This window comes from Lytechinus pictus, chromosome 12, assembly GCF_037042905.1.
Source record: "Lytechinus pictus isolate F3 Inbred chromosome 12, Lp3.0, whole genome shotgun sequence".
In the NCBI taxonomy this organism is placed as follows: domain Eukaryota; kingdom Metazoa; phylum Echinodermata; class Echinoidea; order Temnopleuroida; family Toxopneustidae; genus Lytechinus; species Lytechinus pictus.
The window spans coordinates 13,269,890-13,296,932 of NC_087256.1; the positions used below are offsets into that span (position 1 = coordinate 13,269,890).

The following is a 27,043-nucleotide window of genomic DNA, read 5'->3' on the forward strand; positions in this document are numbered from 1 at the left end:
ACTTTTGTTCAGATTCAGTTATGTCCTCAGATCCAGCTTGCACAAAAAGGGTAAAGGTCGTGCTTACTAAGTGTTGAAATTTCAATTTGGGTGGCAAAATTGTTACAAAATGCTTGAATGTATCCGTTTTATTTCAATTGACTAAAAGTGCAAGGGAAATGTATGAGAAATGTTTCGCAGGGTAAGTTTGATTTTGCCCTTTTCCCTTGACACAGCATGAAAACGAGCACTCATTTCTGCGCAAACAGATTTCTGCGAGCTTTACAAAAATGGACAGTGCTCACTCAAGTGTAACATTCTGTCAAAACTGTTACTTTTATCAGATAGATGAGACCCAAACCCAAGATTATATGTGAAAAAATTACCACATTTTGTATATTTTTTAATTCCCAAGGCTTTTTCAAAGTGTAAACTTTTTTTGATACGCACTGTATACTAGACCGGGTGTATGGGCCAAGAGTGAAGAGCATCTAGTGTGGCGCGCGTCCCCAAAATTATGCTCAAGAACTGATAAAAGCTCTCTTGATCACACCAAATAAGAAATAGAGGACTATTATAGCTGGAAATATATGTAGCTGAAATTGCATGTAGACAACATGCACCTATATAGACTATCGAATATTAGAGTTCCAAGTTGACACCAGATGAAATAATAAATGACGAAAATTATATAGGCCTAGGCCGAAGACCAAGATATAGGCCTGGGGAAAAAGCGCTTTATTTTTTTGGTTTAATATATGATCCTTACGACTACAGTGGTTATTTAAACAGTTTGAACAAGGTTAGTGTTTGAAATCTTAACAAAAAAGTTTGATTATTTTAATATTTAATTCTTAATAACTTGAGCATGTTTTTTAAACTGTTGAAAAAACATGGTAAGGTTTATAAAAAACAGTGTTGTATAAAATATTAAACATTGTTTTTACTGTGTAAATCGACGAAATGGTAATTAGATAAATTGTTTTGGGTTTTTTGTTTGTTTGTTTGTTTTTTGGGCAATTAGACCAAGTGAATATTAGGGAAGAGCTCGCGGTCGCGCGCGCGGTCGAGGGAGTGCAGTGGGACAAGGGCCTTGGAGTGGGACAGAGTTATCAATCTATTGATAACTCTGGAGTGGGAACTCTGCTGCCCTCTAGGCCTATTAAATGGTTATATGAGCTAAGATGGATCGTCTGCTGTGTTTTTGTTCTCTCATTTTCATTTTTCGGTGTCATCTTTCTTCATCAGAACACTTCTCTGTTAGAGTTTCATGTGAGAAGAAAGTTGCAGTGCTTAATCACTTTTGGAAGAGTACGGGTCTTTGGTGAGAATGCGTCTATTTGATTATGGCTGTGAATGAGCTTGGCTTTCAATCATGCATGCATGTTTTGTCCTAATAGTAATACATGCCCCATGCCCATGTATTGAATTTTGTGTAGGTTTTATAGCTTGCCCAGACTCAGTGGAAAGACTCGGAGTCGTACTAAAGACCCACTCTGGGGCTACACCGCTATTCCAACGCGTGTTGGAAAAGTCGACGCCAGACGGGTACGTTTTGGCCTTGAATTTCCAGCAAATTAATCAAAATTACGGCCTAAATTTAGGTCTATGTTATCAATTATATACTAATTTCATAATTATAAAAAATTTATTATAATGTAAAACGGGTACTCACGGGTTCTTTTCTTTCCAAATTTTGTGTTTTCATCGCCTCTTCTGGCCAACTCTTGCGATGGATTTTGTCGCCATAGGATCCTGTACGTGCAAATCCAGGGCGAGTTGTCACATGACGCTCGCGAGTCTCTAGGGGTAATGGCCTTTAATCAAGGCGTTCTTTTTGCTATAATTTTATAATGTCGCTTAAATATCGAAATCAATGTAGACGAGTCTGTGCAGGGGCATAACAGGGGTATATAAGAGGGGGCATAGTACATGTCGCATGTGGAAGATACAAGTTACGTAATGTAAGTCCCGAGCACTAGCGTACCTAGGGGGGGGGCAGTCTGCCCCCCCCCCCCCCGATGAGTCACAAACCCATGCAAATTACATATCTCTGCCCCCCGGCCCCCCTGACGAGCTTGAAAACCTATTTTGCCCCCCCCCCCGACGAGCTTGAATACCTATTTTGCCCCCCCTGGCGAGCTTGAAGACTTTTTTTTTGCTTGTCAAATTTTTTCTGGTACGATTGAAGACCTTTTTCATTGAAGAGCCTTTTTTTCCTTTTTTTTTGCTTGTCAAATTTTTTGGCGGCCGATTTTGCCCCCCTGTGGAAAATCCTAGGTACGCCATGCACTGCCCGCGCTACATGTATGTTGGTAGCCCTGGGACCTCTGGATATTAACTAATCCAATTTAATTACAGATGGCAGATTTTTTTATTATCTGAGTAGCCCCCCCCCCCGGATTATTTGTTCTCACATTACTTTCCTTTTTAAATTTCCTTTCGTTCTTTCTTTCATTTTTCTTTCTTTCTTCCTTCCGTTGCTCCTATGTTTTTTTTTCAGGTGAAATCCACTCGGGGGATGGCCAGCCATGCCCCCATCTGTTTATGCCTCTGAGATGTAGGCTATACTCATGATCTTAATCTTCGATTTTCCAAAGTAGGGGGGTGCAATTTCTCAAGTAAAATTTGACAACCCCCCCAAAAAGGTTATCACAGAAAAATTGTCATTTTGTCTCGCGTAAGATTTGACAAGTAAAAAGAAAAGATGGTTACTAAAAATAAAAGACTCATTTTGTCCGTGTAATATTTGGCAAGCCTCCCCCCCCCAAGTTTAACATATCGGAGGCGCGATGGCTCAGTCGGTAGAGCAGGGGTTTCGGATTCCGGTGACCCGGGTTCGATTCCCAAGTGGTGCGCTAGTGCCCTTAAGGCTTATCCTCATTACCAGGTCCCTTGGAGAGGACCTTAAGCCGTTGGTCCCCTGGTTGCTTGCTCACAGGCATTCGTGCTTTTTTAGCAGTCAGGTAAAAAATCTCGATATAACATAACATTAAAAAAAAGTGAAGGTCATTTTGTCCTGCGTGAAATTTTAAAAGTAATAAAAAGATGGTCACTAAAATTGAAGTTCATTTTGTTTGTGAAATATTTGGCAAGCCCCCCTCCCAAAAAAGGTTTTAACTAAAAATGATTGAAGGCCATTTTGTTCCTCTTAAAATTTGTCAAGTATAAAAAAAAAAATCACTAAAAAATGAAGGTCATTTGTCCCACGTAAAATTTGACAAGCCCCCCCCCCTAAAAAAAAATGAAAGGTAGCTGATAATGATTGAAGATCATTTTTTCTTGCATAACATTTTACAAAAAAAAGTGTGTCACTATTTGGCGAGCCCCCTACCCTCCAAAAAAAAGGTTTAATTAATAATGATCGAAGGTCATTTTGTCTCTCGTAAAATTTGACAAATAAAAAAAAGTTGTCACTTAAAAAAAGAAGGTCATCTTGTCGCGCGTTATATTTGGCAAGCCCCCACCCCCCTAAAAAAAGTTTGTCATTAAATATAGAAAGTCATATGTTCAAAGTAAAATAAATTTGGGAAGCAAAAAAGAAAAGGACAAAAAAGAGCAAAGAATATGAACAAAATATCCCCATTACAAATATTGCTGTGATTCTCATAAGGAGGTGGGGGGGGGGGGACTTAACTTTGTACGAACGACATTTTTTTTTTACATCCAAAATATTGACTATGAATCTCAAAAGGTGGAACGGGCCAGAAATGCTCAACCCCCCCCCCCCCCCGATCTGCCATTGATTCCAATCGATAATGACTTTTCCCTGCAATACTGATGCTTGAAATCAAGATACTGAAGATTGATATATTGTAATATAAATTATGAACGTCTGACAAAAAGATAACCAACCGATCACCTGACCGATCAGCTGACCAGTACGTGAATCACATCGTAGTTGATCAGTCCCCACAGCGTTTGGAACGCTCACCAAGAATTCAAGAAAAAAGACTGAAAATGTAAGTTTAACCTCAATCCATTAAATTTCAAATGTCGTAGAAGTTTCCTTATCATGTTTAAAACTAATTAATACCTAAATTGTTACCATCCACTATGTATTAAGGCGTACATTTGCCAAAGTTCTTGGGTGCAAATAGAAACGGCATTGCCTCTGTATAAATTTTCAAAGTATCAAGAATAAAAAAGCAGAATGGGAAACACTGATACATATGTACCAACCAGATGTTGTGTTCGGTACTGAAACATGGCTGAGTCCCTCAGTGTTAGATGCGGAATTCATGCCTAATGGTTATACAGTGCATAGAAAGGACAGAGAAAGCGATGCCCATGGTGGCGTTTTTCTCATGCATAAAACCAATTTGCCAATTGTGAGAAGATCTGACTTAGAGAAAGGATCAGAAATTATATGGTGCCAACTTAACCTAATACATAGAAGACCAATTTTATTGGCTACGGTCTATAAACCTAAACACAATGATATGACTACTGTGTATTCTCTTAAAGAATCACTTGACTTGATAAATGCTCATGTTAAGCCTTATGATGTCATCATCCAAGGAGATTTTAATCAAAGTAACATTGACTGGAAAGAGGCAATTGTATTGCAAACAAGTTCAGCCTCAAAAGAAACTGCTGAAGCATTATTAGATGTTACAATTAGCAATGGCTTAGAACAGTTAGTAAATAGCCCAACAAGGGAAAACAATATATTAGACCTCTTCTTTTCAAATAACATTGCTGTCGTCCAAGACGTAAATGTCATCGCAGGGCTTAGTGATCATGATATAGTAGAATCAAGTATCAATGTCAAAGTGAGAAGGAATTGTAAACCTAAACGAGTAATTTTCCAAAGACAAAAAGCTGATGAGGAAAGAATTAAAGAAAGAATAAACCAGTTTTGTAAGAAGTACAGGGAAAGTCTTATGAACTGCTCAACGCAGGATAAATGGGATAACTTGGAAAAAGAGCTGAAATCCATAATGAAGGACCATGTACCAGTAAAGTTGGCTTCTAATAGACGAAATTTACCATGGTTCACAAGAACACATAGGAGAATGTGTAGGAAAAAACAAAGATTGTATAATAAAGCAAAGAGATCTGGTTTGCCCAAAGATTGGGATATCTTCAAAAAGTTTTGCAATGTAATTAGAAAAGAATTAAATAAATCTAAATCAGAGTATATAACAGACAATTTGCTAATGTCATTAAAAGAAAACCCAAAGGTTTTTTGGTCTATATTTGCAAAATTAAAGAAAGAAAGTACTGGTATTGATGACTTTCTAATCAATAATAAAATAATAAGTGCTGATAAAGAGAAAGCTGTGCTTCTTAGCAAGGTATTTGTAAGCAACTTCACAAAAGAGGATGTAACAAATGTACCACTAATCTCTACTCAACTACCGGAAATACAAAAACTTGTTATTAGTGAATCTGGAGTACTTAAACAACTACAGAACATTAATCCTAACAAGGCATCTGGACCAGATGACCTTCCTCCGTGGTTCTTTAAAATGGTAGCAAATGAAATAACCCCAATTTTAACTGATATATATCAGTCCTCAGTAAATGAGGGTTATGTACCTTTACAGTGGAAAAGGGCTAATATTTGTCCTATCTTTAAAAAAGGGGAAAAGTCAGATCCAAATAATTATAGAGGAGTATCATTGACTTGTATTGCTTGTAAGATCCTCGAACACATTGTACATTCCCATATTATGAAGCATTTGGAAATGCATGAAATCTTGGTTGACAACCAACATGGTTTTAGAGCAAAACGTTCTACTACCACCCAATTAGTACTTACTATCCATGACATAACAAATGCTCTTGAGAAAGGAAAATCTGTACATGTAGCTTTCCTAGACTTTGCCAAAGCGTTCGGTAAGGTTCCACACGAACGACTACTGAGAAAACTCCAATCATATGGCATTACTGGATCGCTCCTAAAGTGGGAAAGACACTTCCTCACAGGACGCTTCCAAACAGTCTTGGTCAATGGATCTCCCTCCGAGGAGTTGCCAGTGCTCTCAGGAGTGCCCCAGGGCACAGTAACCGGCCCACTAGATTTTCTTATGTACATCAATGATCTACCTGATGGCCTCCTGTCAACGACAAGGCTGTTTGCCGATGATTGTGTCATTTACACTTCTGGCACAAATTCTAATGACTTTCAAATCCTCCAAGACGATCTGTCAAAACTAGAAGAGTGGCAGAATAAATGGGCCATGTCCTTCAATCCAGCCAAATGTGTCATCATGAAAATACCATCCAAGGCAGTACAGATTCCTACAGAAAGAGATTACACCTTCTGTGGCCAAAAACTACAAGAAGTGTCTACATGCTCTTACCTTGGTGTTGAAATGGATAACAGGATGCGCTGGGACGCCCAGATCAACAAAGTCTGCTCCAAAGCTTCCAGAGTACTCGGTTTCCTGAGAAGGAACTTTTGGTCTGCTCCCAAGGAAATAAAACAACTTTCCTACCAAACGTTGGTGAGACCAATCCTGGAATACGCCTCCCCTGCATGGGATCCCCATTACAAGAAGGATACCCAGAAAATAGAAGCCATTCAGAGAAAGGCAGCTCGTTTCTGTATGGGGAACTACAGACAAACCAGTAGCGTCACAACCATGTTACGGGCCTTAGAATGGGACTCATTGGAAGACAGACGGAAATACAGTAGACTGAGCCTAATGTTCCAAATAATCAAAGGTCTTGTTGCTATCAACCCCAAAAACTTCATCCAGCAAAACACCCGGCAGACTAGAAGAAATAGTATCAAGCTCCAGCGTCTACTAGTCAAAAGGGATGTTCATAGATACAGCTTCTTCCCTCGAACTACCAAAGATTGGAACGATTTAAACATGGACACAACATTGATAAACTCACTAGACTCTTTCAAATCCAAACTCAATCAAAAACCTAGCAAGTGACCTGCTTACTTGGTGATTTCACACACATCAATAAAGTTGGCGGAGTACAGCAAGTCTGCATATGCCGACTTAACCCAAGACAAGACAAGACAAGACAAATGCTTGATTTTTTTTACACTGTCATCAGTTTATTAATTTAATTAGTAAACTTTAGACAGTTACTGAGTTAGTACTACTGAGCTACTCGGGCGCCGGTCCAAAAATTGGGATTGTCCCAGAAAACAAAGACCAAAGTCAAAGATTATCCTCATAAACCCAATATCATATATATCATAACCTTGTTCATTGAATGAGTGATCATAACCTTGTTCATTGAATGAGTGCATAAACCAAGACAAATCATGTCTTGGGATATTGAGATTATCCTTGTTTACACTCTAGGCACCAAGGCTATTAATTCCTGTGTTAAAAAAGTGAGTGCACGCGAATTAAATGTTGGGCTTAAATTACTAGATCTTACCATGGAGCTCCATGACGAAATCTATTCTTAAATTAGACTTTAGATATTAATGAATGGAAAAAATGTATAAATAGTACTCGCCTGGTCTTTTCTTGGGGTATTGAAGCCTTTTTGTCCAGAACTTGCTCAACTTTTGCAGCAAATTTTGTCGCCACAGGGTTGTGCACATTCTCGTTTAATACTGGTTGTCATGTGACACGGCAATGTCGTTAGGCTGTTTGGCCTGTATTCAAGGCGTTCTATCCGTTATGATTTTATATTGAATGAAGCAAATTCCATCAGGTATAGGCCCCTATCAAGTCAAAATCGATACAGGGATCGAGAGGGGGGGGGGGGGGGTGGAGCCAAAAATTTCCCAGTCACATGGTATGAAAATGATATTTTTTATGATTGTCCACGATCATTAGGGCAAACCCGTGTGTGGCAGTACGGTAGCGTGATGAGTAAAAAAAAATAAAATAAAAGAAAGAAAGAGGGCCAATGTAGGCATACATGGCGCGTGGGAATAAAGTTGCTTTATATGTTCCAAGCGAGTGAAGCAAGCGAGAAAAAAACTTTTCGTGCAAATCTAAATTTGAGATAGATATCTTAACTTACACTTTTCCTTTTCTTTTCATTAATTCCCTTCATTTCTTTTTTATCTTGGTTGTAGAACTTTCGGGGGCCCCTGGGCCTAACCCTTCCATCGTGTACCCCCAGTGCAATATCAGCAGGTGGGTCTCGATAACTCTGGATATTTAGCAATTAGACCTATTTATAGAAAAACATAACGTTAATGTTTTGACCCCTTCCCCCCCCAAAAAGGAAAAACAATTATAAACTAAGTTATATACATCCCCCTTTTCTCATTTCGCTTTTTATTTTCTCTATTCCCTCCTAATTTTTTTTTTTGGGGAGGGACCTTTTTGGGGGGCACCGCCCCTAGCTACGCGCCTACCAGATGAAGAGGCGAGCGAGCAAAACCTTTGTCACTTTTATTACAAATATCAATTTTGCAATAGATTTTGACATAACATTCGGAATTATTCTCGCATGCATTTTTCTTTCCTTTTGCTTTTTTATGGCCTTTTATTTCTCTTCCCTTTCTCTTTCTGTCTTTCTTTCTTCCTTTCTTTTCCTTCCTTCATTCCTTTTCTCTTATCCCGTTTTTTTTTTGGTGAAATCCACTGGACCGGGGATCAAGGGCCAGCCTGCATGCCCCCGGCGGTTTACGCCTCTGTCGTGGATGTAAGCTATATATACCATTGGCGTAAATCCTTGCGTCACACCTACTGTTCAGGGGGAGATGATTTATTGTTCCATCCCCCCCACTTGAATAGCATGACGTCACGGATTTACGCCCGTGATATATACGCATGATCTTAATCTTCATTATGATTCAAACTATATAGAGGCGCATCCAAGATTTTCCAAATTAAGTAGGGGGGGGGGGCGGGTGAATTTTCTCAAGTAAAATTTGACAACTCCCAAAAAAGGTTCTTACTAAAAAAAAAAAAACGGTCATTATATTGTCTCGCGTAAAGTTTGACAAGTTAAAAAAAAATGGGGGTCACTCAAAATGAAAGTCATTTTGTCCGCGTAATATTCGGCAAGCCCCCCCCCCCCCCCCACAAAAATAAGAAAAGAGAAAGTCATTTTGTCCACGTGATATTTGGCAACCCCCCCCCCCCCAAAAAAAAAAAAAAAAAAAAAAGGTTTTAACTATAGCAATGATCGAAGGTCATTTTGTCTCGCGTAAAATTTGACAATTTTTTTATAAAGTTGTCACTAAAAAGAAGGTCATTTTTTCCACCATTGATTATATTTGGCAAGCCCCCAACCCCCACCCCCATAAAAAAGTTTGTCCCTAAAAGTGATGTATAGAAAGTCATATTGTTAATTTGTTCCCAGTAAAATTTTGAATTTGGCAATAAAAAAAAAAGGCCAAAAAGAGAAAAGAATATGAACGAAATATCCCCATTACAAATAATGCTGTACGTGATTCTCATGAGGGGGGGGGGCACATAACTAGTATTAACAACATATTTAATTCCAAAATGTTTACTATAAATCTCAAAAGGGGGAACGGGCAGAAATGCTCACCCCAACCCCCCCCCCCCTCCCCGCCACTGATTCCAATCAATAATGACTTTTCTCTGCAATACTAATGCTTTGAAATCAAGATACTGAAGATTGATACGCTAAACATAAATTATGAACGTCTGACAAAAAGATAACCAACCGATCACCTGACCGATCAGCTGACCAGTATGCGTATCACTTCGGAGTTGATCACTCGTCGCAGGTGTGTGGAACGCTCACCGAAAATCAACAAAAAGGGCCTGAAATGTAAGTTTAACAATAATCCATTTTAATTTCAACTATTTTTAGAACTTACTCCATTAAATGCGACCAAATAAATGTTATATCTTAACACTGCAACTTGTATTAATGCGTACATTTACCAAAGTCTTGGGTTGGAAATCAGAACAGCATTGTCCAACCCATAATTTGGGTAATGTCGCCTATGAGGTCCATACATGTTAATGTTTGGACCTCATTGGTACTAGGAGTGCTTGTTTATGGCCTTATGGGGACAGTGTTTTTTTTCGTCACTTTTTGATACCCCTGGCCCTGCGGGACATACGGGATTGAGAGTGCTAAAAATAGATTAAGTGACTTCGATTCCCCCAGTACACTGTCAATTTTTCACGACTTGCCGTCTTCCAATAATCTTGTTATGAAACCTGATATGTTTACATTGACTAGTGCACTTGATTGGTGTCAGCACTTGATAGGTGAATGAACTTTCCTAGATTTCTTGTGTGGAGAAATATTTGAATTAAAAACTGAAACAATCCCTGTAATAAACTGGGACGATCCCAATTTTCTGACCGGTGCCTCTACTGTTAGTGGCTCTATTAAGTAAATTGAATTCTTTTAACTATTTTCTAAATTAGAATAGAGATTGAGAAATGGCAATTTTCTTGAAATTCTACTTTCCACCAAAAGAGGGCCTACAAAAAATATGCCCAAATTCATGTTTTTGAGGGCTCTGTTGAATACAAACATGATTCCCAAGTTGCTATTGAAAAATAAATTGCAACTGTATGGAAATGAGTGTTTTTGGTTGCAAAAGTATTATTTTAATGATTTTTTTAAATGTTGTGTACTGCATGGATCTACATGTAGATTCCCCCCACACCACATGCAGAGTGGTTGCAATGAAGTGCTCTAGAGGACATTGGGATCTCATTAAGTTTGAAAAAAAAAAGCTGCCAGAATAGTCATACTTTGAAGCACCATTGTACAAAATCCACAGATATTTATTCAAAATTTTTACCTTTGATATAAATTGTGACATTATCATGAAATTGGGAACCAGTTCCTATTTTCCACTGGACAGTCTTTCATGACAAAACATGCCCTACCTTCATTTGATGCTTCAAGCTTCCTCACTGTTCATGCGCTGCTATAACTGGCATTGCTTCTAAATCATACAAAGAGCAGAGATCAGAAAGATTGATTTCGTCGCTGTCTTTTCTCTACTTGCTGAAATGGGAACCAGCATAAAAAACTGTCCATAGAGTTGTACATGCCGGTTTCCATTTTAGCGAGTAGATATAGTTAAAGACGTTGACAGTTTAATTAGTTTATCACTAGTAAACTGTCTTTATCTACTCTTGAAAATGGGAACCAGCTATGGAATGTTCTTCAGCTTTGTACATGCTGGTTCCCATTTTCTCAGTAGATAAAAGACAGTTTATTAATGAGCTTTATTTCATCTGTGATGATTCTAATGAAATAAATCTCACAAGTAAACTGTCTTTATCAACTCGTGAAAATGGGAACCAACTATGGAAAGTTCTCCAGAATTGTACATGCTGGTTCCCATTTTCACGAGTAGATTCAAGACAGTTAGAGAATGATTACTGTCAGAAGCTCTCTTTAATTTAGATTTTATGGACAAGTACAGAGAGTAAGCAATGGAAACCTCTGAACTATTGTGACCTAATGATGTTTAAGCACCCCTCTTTGCTAGGGAACATGTCACACTGTGTTTTGTGCAACCGGGACACAACTTGTTGCTAGTTACCAAACTTTCATGTGTTGCCTCTAGTGCCATCAACTTCTTTTTCCAAACCTATTGTTTTGAAAATAATTTCATATTATTTTGACACCAGTGACCTTTTTTTGTTTTTTTAATCTTGATTTCTCAAAAATTTTAGTCCACCGGCTCCACATCAAGAGGACTACAAGTATTTTTTGAGCGAGGATGAGAAGCAGAATCTGGCTCTAATTGGGTCTGTTCCAAGGAATGGCATCAAACAAGTCCGTATACATTGGCTACTGGATCTTGTGAAAATCAGGTTCGTAATGATCAAGTGAAAACACTCTGACATATTGACTTTCATCTGTACTAAAGCATGATAACAGGGCCCTGTTTCATGGAGATATGTAATCAATATTAACTATCAATTGCAAATTTGGTGTATGGATTGCTACAGTTCTACAGTTGGTTATACGATTGATTTCATCTCTTTATGTTACCAGGGGCCTGTTGCAGAAAGAGTTGCGTTCATTTAAACTCAAGTCAAAATATCAAGCACAAGTCCTGAATACGGGTGCTCCAGTGGCTGAAAATCAAGTTGTGCAATATATCTTGAGTTGCGTTTGATCGCAACTTTTTCTGCAATGGGCCCCAGGCCTAGAAGGAATAGAATATTAAAGTCTGAATATGTTCCTGGCAATTTTGTAACAGGTCTGAATGATAATCCTGAAAGCAATTCAACCTATGTGATAATTTAGTTTTCAGTATGAATGTAGAATTATAAGAGAAACAGAATAGTGATGGTAGAAAAAAGATGATAGTTTTTTATTGAGATACTTAATATCTCAGTTTTCAACTGGTATTGATTAAGGGAAAGTGATCAATTAGTCATTTGACTTTATATAAACAATAACAATAATCAATAATTAATTATTCTTCCATATCTCATCTTTGTCTTTATGACCAATACTCCTCTTATGTTTATGTACTGCCATCCCCTCCCCCTCTCTCTTTCATTACCCTTTTCTCTCTCATTTTCTCTCTATCTTGCTTTCCCCCTCTTCCTCTGTCCCCATCTTTACCTCCACTCCTTTCCCTCTCTGTTTCCCTTCTTTCTCTTTCTACCCTCTCCTGTCTCCTTCCAACCCACATCAATCAAACCAGCTCAATTGAAGGTTCCGTCCTCACTTACAACTTCACCCTCTTGGATGGACTGGTGGAGCAGTTACATTCCAACGGTCTTCAGCCTGGCTTTGAACTGATGGGCAACCCATCGGGCTGGTACAATGACTTTGAGAACAAGACCCAGGTTTTTGCTTGGCGGGACCTGGTTCAGATCCTAGCCAAGAGATACATAGGTAGGTCAAGAGGAAAATTAAAGGATTTAACATTAAAAAGAAATAGAAGTATAAAATTGAGCATATGAAAATAATAAGTCCACCCCAGAAAAAAATTGATTTGAATAAATAGAGAAAAATCAAACTAGCATAACGCTGAAAATTTCATCAGAATCGGAAGTAAAATAAGAAAGTTATGGCATTTTAAAGTTTTGCTTATATTTCACAAAACAGTGATATGCGCAACTCAGTGACATGCAAATGAGTCAGTCGATGATATCCATCACTCACTATTTCTTTTGTTTGAATTATACAATATTTCATATTTTACAGATTTGACAATAAGGACCAACTTGACTGAACCATATAGTATTAATCAATACTAATTCTACATGTTTAGAGAGAAATTAATCATTGATTCACTTGACAATGAGGAGAAAATTAGAATATTTCATATACAAAACAAATAGTGAGTGGATGATGTCATCAGTCTCCTCATTTGCATACCGACCAGGATGTGCATATAACTGTTTTGTGAAATTAAGTGAAACTTTAAAATGTCTTAACTTTCTTATTTTTAAATCCGATTTTGATGAAATTTTCAGTGTTATGCTTGTTGGATTTTTCTATTTATATTCAAATCAACTTTTTGTTGGGGTGGACTTGTCCTTTAAGGGGGGGGCGTCCACTTAATGGAATGCTTGTAATGTGTGGATTTCCCATGGAAATATACAAATGAATGGGTACTTAATACGTCCATATTATAAAAAAGTCGGAGATTAGACTAAGGTTCACTCACACATATTGAAGTTGTACATGTACATGCCTTTGATTTACCAGTGAATGGAAGGTGCGGGCAAATGATGGATGAACCTACATGTCACATCGAATAGTTGCTAATTCTTGTTTGGTTTGCAAACAATTCAAAATTATTTACCTTTCTCATCAGAATTTTTCTATAATGTGCTTCTCTGTCGTCTAGTGGTTCTGACTAAGTCTTTCAATTAGAGAGTCTTGTGTTTGAAATCCTAGCCATGGCACATTGTGCTGCGCTCTATCCAGGTGAGGTAAATGGGTAGTCAGCCTTTGAATATGTTATATTCAGAAAGACAGTACTATATGAATGCCTATTATCAATATTATTATTTTTCTCTAATCTTTAAACTCATTTTCTAGGTTTTCTAAATAGTTGCTACTTCATGTTTGGTTAATTCCTAACTTCATAAACCTCTAAACTTTGGGGGCAGTCAAATCGCTGTACACATGCGTGACCAAATTATTGGGGGGTGGGGGGCAGTCAAATGTATTGCTGTACACATGCGTGACCAAATTATTTCCAATTACCCCCTAAACAAGTTTTTCTCTGTGCAAAATACCCCCCTAAACAAGTTTTTGCGGGCTTCATTTACACATTTTGGCCCCTAAACAAGTTGTCGCCAGAATATGACCCTTGGGAAAAAGGTTGGGGAAAACGCATACCCTAAACACGTTTGGCTGGTCTTAAAAAAGAAAAAGCTTTGGAAAAAAAACATAGCCTAAATACGTTTGACCCCGCAATTGACCATTGACCAGTATTTCAAAGCCACCTTTTTTTGAAAAACTGTGTTTTTGATACCTTTAACGAGTGCCTTCGTCCAAACTGAAGAAACCCCCTTTAAATGTGTTTTTTGGTCACGCATGTGCACAGCAATATATTTAACTGCCCCCCTTTAAATTTCTTATTTCTAATCAGAATTTTTCTCCAAACAGCTTCCCTGGTTTTAACCCATTTTCTAGATTTCCTGCTCCTCAGAAATTGCAATTTTCAACATTGATTTGCAATTTTCAACATTGATTTGCAATTGAATAATGTCAACAGAACTTGGAATTCTGGGATGTACCTGGTAGCAGATAGGAGGGTAACAACCGTGCTTCATGTTAGGAGTTTAGAAACATTATGCAGTCACATGATGCAAGCCAGATTCTTCAATAATATGGGGTGGTCTAAATGTATAAACCATTCAAAATTATCCTTGTTAGTAATCACTTGTGTCAATATTATTACTTTTGTTATATCTTAGATCGTTATAGCCTTGCTCATGTCAGTGAATGGAACTTTGAATCTTGGAATGAACCAGACCATGGAGATTTCGATAACCTCAATTTTACAGTGCAAGGTACGTTTAAGCAACCTATCGGAATCATTGCACTCAGTCTTCTGTGGAGTGTCATTATATTCTCTCTTCTTCTTGATGATCTGACTATCATTTCCAGTTTGACCCAGTGCCTTAATGAGTAATATCCAAAATAATTCACATTTCACTCCTTTCCCTCTCCCTTTCACATTATTTCTTTTATTCTTTTCCTCCTTTCTTTCTTTCTTTCTTTCTCTCTCTCTCTCTCTCTCTCTTTTTTGCTTTCTTGGTTGCAGCCCCCCCCCCAACTGTAGGCCTATGGCCGTGGTCCAACCTCACTTATCATAGCAGTATAGGGAGCTGGGGTTGGCCAACATTTCTATAAACTACAGACCGTCCAAAGAATATACAAAAGTGCAACTTCCATTTTGATCAAAAAATGTCCCAAATACCTTCCATAAATGTCTCGCACTGATGCAGAAAAAATGGCCCCTGTGTGTTTATATACACATGTATTAGTCAGTGTATAAACCAATTTTGAACAAATTCTGAAGGTAGCGGGTCTATTTATTGATTAACACCTACAACGAGTATAAAAATGTGTTTCTGGTGATAATGTATTTGTGGGAAAATGGCATTTTATGGAATTTAGGTCATTATGTATAACAAACTGTTTGCAGGTGATGATACAGAATTCATACTTTAAAAATCAATATTAATTTATAACTCTGTCATTCTTTTAAAGATTTTTAACAAACTACTCCAACGTTTTCCTTTCAATTTTATAGTTTACTTTTAAATCCGACCAATCATGGTGAACTTCCCCTTTAGCAAATTTTTGCTTTTCCCTTCTGTTGTTCTACAAGGTTTTCTGAATTACTACGATGCATGCTCTGAAGGCTTGAAGGCGGCCCATCCTAGCCTGAAACTAGGTGGCCCTGCTGACAGCTGTAGGGAACCAACACACGCCACCAAGAAGAGCTGGGCCTTACTAGATCACTGTGCAAATGGTATAAACTATTTCACAAAGGAGAAGGGCATTAGACTTGACTATATATCCCTCCATCTGAAGGTATTATTTATTTATTTATTTATATATATATATATATTTATTTATTCATTCATTCATTTATTTATTTGTGTATTTATTTGTTTGTTTGTTTATTTATTTATGTTATCATTTATTTTTCTATGTATTTATGTGTACTTTTATCTATTCAGATTTTCAAGTATATTTGAAGAGGATTAAAAAAAAACAGCTCAAAGGCTGTTTTACGTTGCAGTCCTGATCATGATAACATCATCTTGCATTAGATATTTTTGTGGAATTGAAGTGGTGATGTTAAAGTTGAAAGATGACAATAATTATTTGGAGCATTCAAATTATTTCATGGTATTTTAGGGGGTTGTTGCAGAAAAAAAACTGCCAATGCAAAGCATTGATCTGAAGATGCCCTGATGTCAAAATTACAACTGACCTGCTGAAAATATATGGATGTGTAGTCCCTTACATGCATATTTAATTTTCGTCTTGATTACTTGTAAATCATAATGTTTAGATTGTATCTAGGTGAATAGCTTAGCTAGATATTGTTCTTATATGCTACACTCCGTCTTTTTCTTGTAATACAATCATATTTTATTATCACTGATTTCTTGTATTACTTAAAATCTATTATTTGTTTCAGGGTGGAGGTGCATCGATGTCAATACTTGACCAAGAGCTTGCCAAAATGACAGAGATTCAGTTAAAATTTCCTTCTTTTGTTACAACACCTTTTTACAATGAGTAAGTAAATCAGTAAGTGAATGAATAATAATAATAATAGTTACATTTATATAGCGCTTATCACACTCTGTTTCTAAGTACTTTACATTGCAAATAGATGGATGTCATAAGTATTATAATTTTCCAAATGTGCAAGTCGGGAGAAGTAACTTTCATTTTTGGGGTGAAATGTTACACTAGTTTCAGTTGCAATCAATCCCAAATATCAAATGTGATTGATTGATAGTAGGTATGTCTGAATGTATGTATATGCATGCAATTGCAAAGTTGATTAGCCCCTTTAAGTTTGCAATTAATCACTACTTTCTTGTTCCAAAATCCAATGCAACTTGCTCTTTAACAACTCAGGAGAGTGCATTTGGGATGTGCATTCAATTGTTTAATGTTAGATTTAAATGCAACTGTATTCACTGTGAGCTCATGGAGCGTTTCTTCTTTTTTTTAGATTAAACATTTATTTTGAAACTATTTGAATAACTAGTCAAGGAATACCTTGGTACTAGGTCTGCATGAAAGAAACAGTCAATAACTTAGACTTTGTAAGTTAATTTGTTTTCTTTCTCGTAATTCATTGAGAAATGTTTGATCCTTTCCACCATAGTGAAGCTGATCCCTTGGTAGGCTGGAGTAAGCCAGAATGGTGGAGATCAGATGCTACATATGCTGCAATAGTTGCCAAGGTAAAACTGGGTGTCGTTTCATAAAGTACGACTGGTGATCCTTTCTTACATACTCAATAATCACCAATGATTTAATGGTGAATATCACTTACCTCAAGAAAGGATCACCAGTCGTTCTTAAAGTCACTCTTAACTTAAGAACAGCTTTATGAAACAGCCCCCAGGTCTTTATGTAAACTAATGGTGATTTTTATTGAAGAAGATTGTATGTGCTGTGAGATTGATGTAATTTCTTTTAGATTTTATAATGAAATAAAGGATTAATGATTATGTGACTTTTCAGGGTCTTTAAATTGCGTTGTTTGTTGGTGAAGCCTATCTGACTGCTAAGAAAACATAAACACATGTGTAAGTACACTGAGGACTTATGGCTTTTACCTCCTATGTGAGGGACATAGTAATGACGATTAAAATGTTACCGGAATGCTCACTAGTGCATTGACTGGGTTAGAACCTGGCTTGGATAAGGAGAGAACCGGTCATTGCACTGTAGCTCAGTTGGGAGAGTGGGGTTTCGGATTCTAGTGACCCGGGTTCGATTCCCACTTGGTGCGCTTGTGCCCTTTGGTAAGGCATTCATCCTCATTACCAGGTCCCTCGGAGAGGACCTTAAGCCGTCAGTCCTCTGGTTGGTTGGTTACAAGCTTTCTTAGCAGTCAGGAAATCACCACCACCATCACTCCGATATGTTTCATCAGAAAAAAATACCATCTCCCTCTTTTGTCCAGGGAAATATCAATCAATGGTAGAATTTGAGCACCAGGTGGAGGACCTAGGAATTACTTATAGAGATAATTTGAGCAACGATAGAGTTAAGATCAGTTGGTAAAATAGTACAGTTTATACCAAATATTTTCTGTACATGATGGAGGTAGTTAGGAGGAGATTTTCAGACATTAAGAAATATTCCCAGGAATAGTTATTCCTTGCATCTGGTTTTTTAAATACTTTTTTTTTATAGTTATGTTATTTTCCCCATGTCTTGGGATCATTTTTGGTTGTGTTATAATTTTAGATAATTCTTCAGCACCAGAATGAGATGATCAGAAAACACACCAACATTAGATACACCCTCCTCAGCAACGACAATGGATTCCTCAACTTTCATCCGTACTACTTTGACCAGCGCACCCTTGTCACACGCTTTCAGATGAACGAGACAAAGCCCCCTAGTGTTCAGACCATCAAGAAACCAGTGCTAAGCATCATGGGATTGCTCTCCCTTCTCGGAGAGCAGCAGGTGGAGGTCAATGACTTCTCGTATCAAGTCAAAGGTCAGTATGATTTGTATGATGTATTTGGAATAATAATGAGAATGTATAAAAACATAGATGTCGGTGACTAGTGGTATTGGTTAAAATGTTTATTCTCTGATTATTTGAAGATTTGTACTTTTTGCTTTCTGTAGCAAATTTTGCCAACTTTTTTTTCTCAAAGAATTCACAGTATATATACTTTACCGCTTTAAGTATGCTTTACTGCTTTAAATATGCTTTTCATAATTCCCCTTTCTCATTCACACATTCTAGAAAATCTTACTCATTATTCATATCTTGTCACTGATATATACAGATCAATACATACTTTTTAAACTTTCATTCAGATTTGTAATAGCCACTTTCTCATTTGCATGTAACAGTTATAAATACACATTATGGTGTCAATTTAATTTAAAATAAGTATTGCTTGTATTTATTTGCCAGATGTCCAATGAGCACCACATGTTTGCTAGTTCTTTCCATCTTTATCATTCTCAATTCTTAATATGTTTTAAAATATTGCTATTTGAAATCATAACTTATGAACTATCTTTACATATTTTCATAAAAGCAGATACTGGAGGAGATATTGGTGTCCTTGCTACGATCCACTCTCCAACCCATTCTGGAGGACGTGATAGGTTAAGTAAAAAAGTTACTTTTTAAAAACTTTTTTAGCATTCATTATTGGGCAAGTATGTATGAGTTTGAAAATAAATGATTTATTATATCATGGTAGAATAAAGATCAAAATGCTGCAATCAGTCAACCTTCAATAAGTGAAGTTCCTTAAAATAATCAACCTTTTTGTATCTCTGTCCCCACTTTTTTCCATTCTTACTTCACTTTGTGACCCCCTCAGTCCATAATTTAAAGGGTAAAAGACAGTACACTGTACACTGTAGTTGCAGCAAACAATTATTTCATGAGAAAGTCTTTTAAATCAAGGTTAATTGTCAAAATGTTATGATACATCTAGATCTGGTACATTAATGTAAACTTATCTTTGTAAAATCATGAAATCTTAGCTCAAAATCAATTACTCTCATGATCACTAACACAGAAAAGCATATGTGGGACAATGTATTAATATTGCTTTCGAAAAATACCTGACATTTGATTGACTTCCATGCTCATTTTGCTCATATCTCAGCAATGACGCATTTTCTTCCAGAGCTATTTGGCACATTATTTATACATACAAACACTTTGGTGGTAATTTCATTGGATTCTGTTCGATATCATTTTGAGATTATTACCAAATCTGGTATTTATCTTTAGGGGCATTACAACCCTTCATACAAACTGGAAAGCAGTTACAAATTACTTCAGAAAAGACCCATATTACATACTTTATGTAATCACCCTGAAAATAAACGGATGAAATGCCACAGTCTCTCTTTCATAAGTCAACCTGTAGGTCAAATAAAGTTTTTAAAAAGTTTAACCAATTATCTAGATCAGGGGCCTGTTTCACAAAAGGTTAAGTGTGTCTTTAAGTTATTCTTCGACCTTTTATCACCCATGATATCTCAACTGTAAATCTCATTAATGTATACCTGTACCCGTTAGCTGATTGAGCATAATCTCAAGACCATGCTACATTACATAATGCTTGCTACTGGAAATTTATTGAACTTATATCGTTTTGAAACAATCTACAGATTAATATGTCAAACAATAGTTATCTTATGTCTTATTTTATTTAGATTTTTTGCATCCCCAAATCAGTACTGGCAAAGAAATTGTTAGGAAAGATTATATGTAGATGTCTTAAGATTAGAATTTGTGATGTCATTATTTTTAAGGTCATTTATTTATTCTTATCCTATGTAGCTGGCAGGCTAGTATCCTCATACACAACAGTGCAGACACAGATAACATGACTGGTACAGATAACATCCAGCTTGAAGTTACGGGTGTCAACCCAAGTCTTACAACTAATATGGCAGGTGAGAGTTTCAAAGACACCGTTCTCACTACCGTCCTAAAACTAGTTTACTGGAAACTTGTATAGTGGAAACTAGTTGAACGCGTAATGAGAACGGTTGAAGTGGTCTTGGAAGCAATCTTCCAAACCAGTTCAAAACCACCTCGCAGTGTAATTTGTTTAATCGCTTTGCCTCGTTAAACTGGTTTCAGCGTAAGTGAGGACACAACCGTTCTTTGTGCATTTTGAGCACGCTACTCCACACACTGTGTGTAGAATGTCTACGCTGCAGTTTTGAATATTGCACAAAACATGTCATCCCCACTGAGAGCATTCCTATAGCAACAAGACCACTTTACATGAAGTGGGTTTGAAAACCACTTATGGCTGATCAAATGGGAACGCTAGCAAAGCGATTTTCCAAACTGGTTTCCTGAACTGATTTCCAGTAAACTAGTTTTAGAAAGTATAATGAGAACAATGTCAAAGAGGGTTGAAGGTTTGATAGCTCAGCGATGTCTTGTTACCTGACAACCAAATTGTGAAGCAAAGTTGATGAGCCATTGCTCTTATAGTGGAAACGGGGTGTTCCTATAAAGCTGTTAGTTGATTTATACATGACTTTATGAAGATTTCGAACATGTTCAGAGGTACTTAATCAGATTCTAAATCATTTTGTTTCCTATCCGCTAAAGGTGAAATGTGATACATTGTGAACAAGCATTTGAGTAATACTAATGATAATAATAATAGTAATAATTACAATATATGGGATTTATAATTGACCTGTTAGTAATTTATTTCATTACTCAAAAATAAGTGTTGAATTGTTCTTGTTGTTGTTGTTGTTGTAGGGATTGGTACCCCCTGAATATTCACTTTTGTTTGTTTACAAAATTAAACCACAAAAGATTTTCAACTTGTCATTTGAAAAAAATTCAAAATGCATTGTCAGTTTTCATTGACATTAGCAATGCTGGATTCATCTTGTAGGAGATGATTATGAACTGCAGTTTGAGTATCATTATGATGATGATAGGGCATCAAGTAATTCTTAAAGCACAGTGAATCATTCTCATGTTGATGTAAGAATTATTTTTTTGTTTTGTCCTTTTTTCAAACAATCACCGACAGATCTAGCCGTTGAACTAGTTTATGTTGAATACCTCCTGGATAACACTCATGGAAACCCTGCAGCCTTCTGGAGAAAGTATGGATCACCAGTCTACCCTACTAGAAAACAGTTCAAAGAAATGAGAGATAATCAGGTGCAGTGTCTAAACTATTATTTTTGTTGTCCTGTTGATACTCTTTGTGTTAACTTTTGTGTTGTTTTCATTGTGATGTAGGTATAGTTTTTGTCTAAAAAGATTCCTCATTTCCTGTTCTAAGTCACATACAATCCTCCTACACTTTCTCCTCATCCTTCTTCTTCCTTCCATCTTCATTGCATTTATCCTCCTTTCTTCTCTCCTCCTCCTCCTTCCTTCTCCTCCTCTCTCCTCCTTCTCCTCCTACTCCTCCTACTCTTTATCCTCCCCCTTCTCCTCCTCCTTCTCCTCCTCCTCTTTCTCTTCCTCTTCCTCCTCTTCCTTCTCCTTCTTCTTCTTCTTGACTCCTCTTCCTTCCTCTCCTTTTTCTTCTTTGACATCTTCTTTGACTTCTCCTCCTCCCCTTCTTCTCCTTTGACTTTGTCTTCTTTGACTTTGTCTTCTTCTCCTTTTCCTCCTCCTCCTCCTCTTCCTTCTTCTCCTCCTCCTTCTCTTTCTTCTTCCCCTTCTTCTTCTTTGACTTCTTCTTCTCCTTCTCCTCCTTGTCAACCTCTTCCTCCTCCTCCTCTCTTCTCCTCCTTTTGTCCTTAATTTATGTAATTTTTTTCCTTTTACATGTTTTAGGAACCTGTACGTATAGCCGGACCTGAGACCTTTACACCCCCAGAGATGACATTCAATATATCACTCAATAAACCAGGTGTTAGCCTCATTCATGTTTGTGCAAAATCTTCATTAGCTCCTGAGAAGGTAATGGATTTAATTTTTTTGAAAGTAAACCGATAAGCTACAGAGAACATGACAATAAGTGTGTCTAATCCAGTGGGACTGAATATATGACTTATCAAACAGATAACAAAATAATCATTGATGATCAGATTACTAATTGTTTTGGGGATGAATTTGCATGATATAAAGTTGTTATGCTATTATTTCATGTTTGGATGAAAGTGTAGTATCCTCACACTAGTTTGCAATTTTTGTGCCAGTTTGAAGGTTCATTTTGTGCAAAAGCAGAGCATTATTGAAGAGTAAACCTGTATAAGGAGGCGCGATAGCGCAGTCGGTAGAGCGGGGTTTCGGATTCTGATGACCCAGGTTTGATTCCCACTTGGTGAAATAGAAAAGATGTAAGCGTAAGCATCTCGTATATAAAGTATTCAAAATCCCTGGTAACCCCTTTGGAGCTGTTATCCACTTCCATCTGCTATAATCCTCTAGGCTTCTGATGAATATCTGTTTAACATCTACGCTACATGCTACCTGCATCCATTCTTTTCCGTTATGTTTTTGCAATATGTTCGCTAATTTCTCCATTTCTGGATCGGATGAAAACGGATGGAGCCACTAACAAAATTTTGCTCATCTGCTGTTTCCTTATATAGTATATGTTTTGTGTCCATCGGTCAGTGGGATCAGGTCTTTAGGAAAATAGATACATCCTCTTGGAATATATTCATAACCAGATTGATGTGAGAGGTAAATCTGCAGGTAATATGATTTGTAGATGATAACTTCTTGGTGTACTAGTACCAGGCTTTGAGGTACAGCTTCATTTTGCTTAAAGACATTGTTGATCAAAGTTACTCTCCAATGAACTTCTCATGATTGTTATTACATGTGACATCAGGTTACTGGCCTTCGGCTTCACCAGTACACCGCATCAGATGTCCTGGTAATTTGGGATGATTCTAATATCACAACTCGGTGTATACTCACGTATGATGTGGAGCATTCTTCCACGGGGAGTGAGGGATCATATCAAAGAATCAACTCCGTCGATCTCATTTTTACTGCATTCGTCTATTCACCTGATGAAGATAGCAATGGTAAGTTCTCTTTTGTTTTTAATAATTTGCTTGTAGAACCCGCTGTTACAACTAAGGTTAATGAAAAGTGGATTGCCTTTTTTCAGTTCTTATAACTTTGTTCATATTCTTCAAAGGTTTTTTTTTTCTTTGCAGTGTTCTATTCCTTTGGAGATACCAAACCCTATGTGTATTGATAAGATCTTCTAAATATTGTGAATGAATTTGAAGCACTTTTTGTGATTTAATAATACTCAAAGTGCAAAAGCATCAAAACTGCAAAAAAAATATATTGGTTAGGAAATTTGTGTCAGCTTTGTAGTTCCTAAATCATAATATTAAAGGTCAAGTCCATCTCAGAAAAAAGTTGTTTTGAATCAATAGAGAAAAATCAGACAAGCATAATGCTGAAAATTTCATCAAAATCGGATGTAAAATAAGAAAGTTATGACATTTTGAAATTTCGCTTATTTTTCACAAAATAGTTATATGCACAATTTAGTCACATGCATATGACAGAAACGATGATGTCCCTCACTCACTATTTCTTTTGTTTTTTATTGTTTGAATTATACAATATTTCAATTTTTACAGATTTGACAATAAGGATCAACTTTTGTGAACCATATAATGTTTAGCAATGGTAACTCCACATGTTCAGTGAGAAATAAAACTTTGTTTCACAGGACAATGAGGAGAAATTAGAATATTTCATATTTCAAATAATAAAATACAAAAGAAAAAGTGAGTGAGCGATGTCATCAGTTCCCTCATTTGCATACCGAACAGGATGTGCATATAACTATTATGTGAAATTAAGCGAAACTTTAAAATGTCATAACTTTCTTATTATACATCCGATTTTGATGAAATTTTCAGTGTTATGCTCGTTGGATTTTTCTCTTTTTATTCAAATCAACTTTTTGTTCAGATGGACTTGTCCTTTAAACATTTTGAAAACAACAACCTATTGTTAAAATAAAAGAAAGCAAGAATGAATTATTAAAATATGCCAAACTGTTTTGACTAGAGTCATTCAAGTAAATTTGCTATATATCCAGTTATTGAAAAAACATTGCAAATCAAGTTATTTCCAAAATAGTAATGAATTTTGAAAAAAAATGTTAGCGAATAATATCATCATTCAGTTAGCATGTATGAAATAAAATGAATAAATAAATCTGTAAAAAGTCATAGATATCGAGCATCATAGATTTCACTTTTCATGTTTCTCTTTGCAGGCATTTTAAGTGGTATAAGTGGCTGGTATCGTGTTAGAGCAGTAGATTACTGGAACAGAGCTGGACCCTATTCAGATCCAGTGCAAATCACAACCTAAAAACGATCTGCCTGGAGTTGATTACTGTAATTCTCTCAAATTTTATTGATTTTTCCTTTGTAAAATAGTAGAAAAATATTTTACTGACTAATGAGAGGGAAAGTTAAGGTAACTACCTGTTTAATTACTAGTAATAAAATCATTTACTGAGATTTTATTCTGAATGATATTTGTGACAAAATGAAAGTTTCAAAGTTTGGATGTTATACCTTGATTCGTAGGCATTTTTAGTTAATAACTTATGTGCCTCTCAATGAATTCTCATGAAGAATTCCGAACACTTTTAACGGCACTGTACAGCATTTGAACATGGACAGGCAAAACTTTCATTAGGGTCAAATTACTCTTTTCTGGAATTCCAATATTTCAACAAATTGGATTTGAAGCTGTTTACAGATGGGCTCTTGACTACATGTTGATGTTAATAAATTGTGTATGATGCAATTTATTAACATGGATATACTTAAAATAAATTATATTGATTAGTTGTGTAAATTTATGTCATCAGTTTGGAAAGCATTTTTATATTTTCATGTCTTGTCCTAAGGAGATTCTCTAATGAAAGTTTTGCAGATTTATCTATTTCAAATGTATTTATGATTATCTCAGCAAAAAATGTTGTACAGCTTAGATATAGGCATTGGAGATATGCTAAGTCAGTACTCTTAACTTAAAAATCTTTGATAGTGACCCATTTCATGAGAAAAATGTGATTATAAAAACTTAGCCATTATAGTTAATTATTACCATGGAAACCTTGCTTTTGATTGGCTGCCAAGCCTATTTTCCATGCCATAATTTTAAGACCTATTTGAAATAGGGCCCAGATTTAGGAAAATGTCTTTTTCAAATTTCAGCCTGGATTCATTATCTTGATTGAGATGATTTAAAGATATAAAGAGTTTAATGCTTTTGACATACTCTACCTCTTAAAATTCAAGTTTCATTGTGCAAATGACTATTTGATAACTTGATTTGTCTCATGTGTGGATGCTTGTATGCATTAAAGAGGAATTGTGCTTGCCTTATGATATCTCCTTCATTATCAATTCATATAGATAATAATTCATAATTTTTTTTTTCATGGGATACCGTGTACAGTGGTCCATGATACAGGTGCTTCAGCCCCCCCCCCCCCCCACTCTTCAAAAACCGTAAAAAATTACTATCTGATTTTGATTTTTTTTGGGTGATCAGCCCCCCCCCCCTCACCCCACTTTCAAAACCATTCCATGCCCCCGTAATGGTAATGGTAACTATTTTTTAAATAGAAAATTTATTTTCAAAGGAAAGTTCTTGATTTTTCTTTGTTAGTATTGTATTGTATAGCACATGGATATATTACACTGATGAGTAATTATTCATCGTTTTTCTTTTCTTGAAAAAAATTATAGAAATAGAAGCAAAATGTGTTAATATGATGGAAGTACCTTGATTCTTATGGGTTTTTTTTTTACTACAGAGATCTGAAAAAAAAACCTTATTGGAAGATACATGGAGATACTTGGGTGGGTACATGGGTGTGTTGGTGAGGGGGGCAAATCTTGTTTACATTTACTGAACAAGAATGTTTCTGATGTTTCAGATGTTTCTGCTCATGTTTAATTAAGTGCAAACTTAAAAAATTTCGACATTTTATCTTGCTTTACTGATGCATTCATCTTTTCTTAATGTAGACTGATATTGTCTGCTGGGTTCAATGTTTTTAGTGTGTCAACAACGGCATTTTAAGCAAAATAAAAATCTATCATAACCAAATACATAGGTCAACTTTCTAGTCACTGAATAGTCAAATGAAATCAATTTTCAGACCACATTATCATGCAATGCAATACACGTGTTATTAATCTAAATTGAAAAGATTTTGTGGTCCTAAAGACCATCATTGATTGATAATTGTTGTATTTTATATTAGTCTTTTTGTAACAAAATTAAACATATTTTATGATAAATATTTAGAGTGTACAGAGTATGTTTATAATTTTATGATGAAAATAGTAATAAAGATGATTTACGATTATTGTGATAATGATGATGATGGTGCTCATGATGCTGCTGCTGATGATGATGATAATTAATGCTGATGATGATGAAAATGAGTTTTAAGATGATAAATAATTTTCGAACTTTCTAGTATAAAATTCTGTCACA

The 27,043-nt window shown here is 36.2% G+C and overlaps 1 protein-coding gene across 3 annotated transcripts; it reads left to right on the forward strand.

The window, feature by feature from the left end:
* Positions 1–1,135: 1,135 nt before the first annotated feature.
* LOC129273562 (alpha-L-iduronidase-like) lies at positions 1,136–26,846 on the forward strand. 3 transcript variants are annotated; one of them, XM_064107573.1, is made up of 14 exons: positions 1,136–1,251; positions 11,544–11,684; positions 12,530–12,723; positions 14,763–14,858; positions 15,683–15,888; positions 16,505–16,605; positions 17,207–17,285; positions 18,301–18,559; positions 19,119–19,185; positions 20,381–20,496; positions 21,609–21,742; positions 22,370–22,495; positions 23,376–23,574; positions 24,795–26,846. In XM_064107573.1, exons 3-14 carry the CDS (start codon positions 12,627–12,629, stop codon positions 24,890–24,892), a joined length of 1,578 nt encoding a protein of 525 aa, XP_063963643.1. In that variant the 5' UTR covers positions 1,136–1,251; positions 11,544–11,684; positions 12,530–12,626; the 3' UTR covers positions 24,893–26,846. The 3 variants fall into 3 exon arrangements, with proteins under 3 accessions (XP_063963643.1, XP_063963644.1, XP_063963645.1); XM_064107574.1 differs by lacking the exon at positions 1,136–1,251 and having other exon boundaries at positions 11,543–11,684; positions 19,116–19,185; XM_064107575.1 differs by lacking the exon at positions 1,136–1,251 and having other exon boundaries at positions 11,543–11,684.
* Positions 26,847–27,043: the final 197 nt, after the last annotated feature.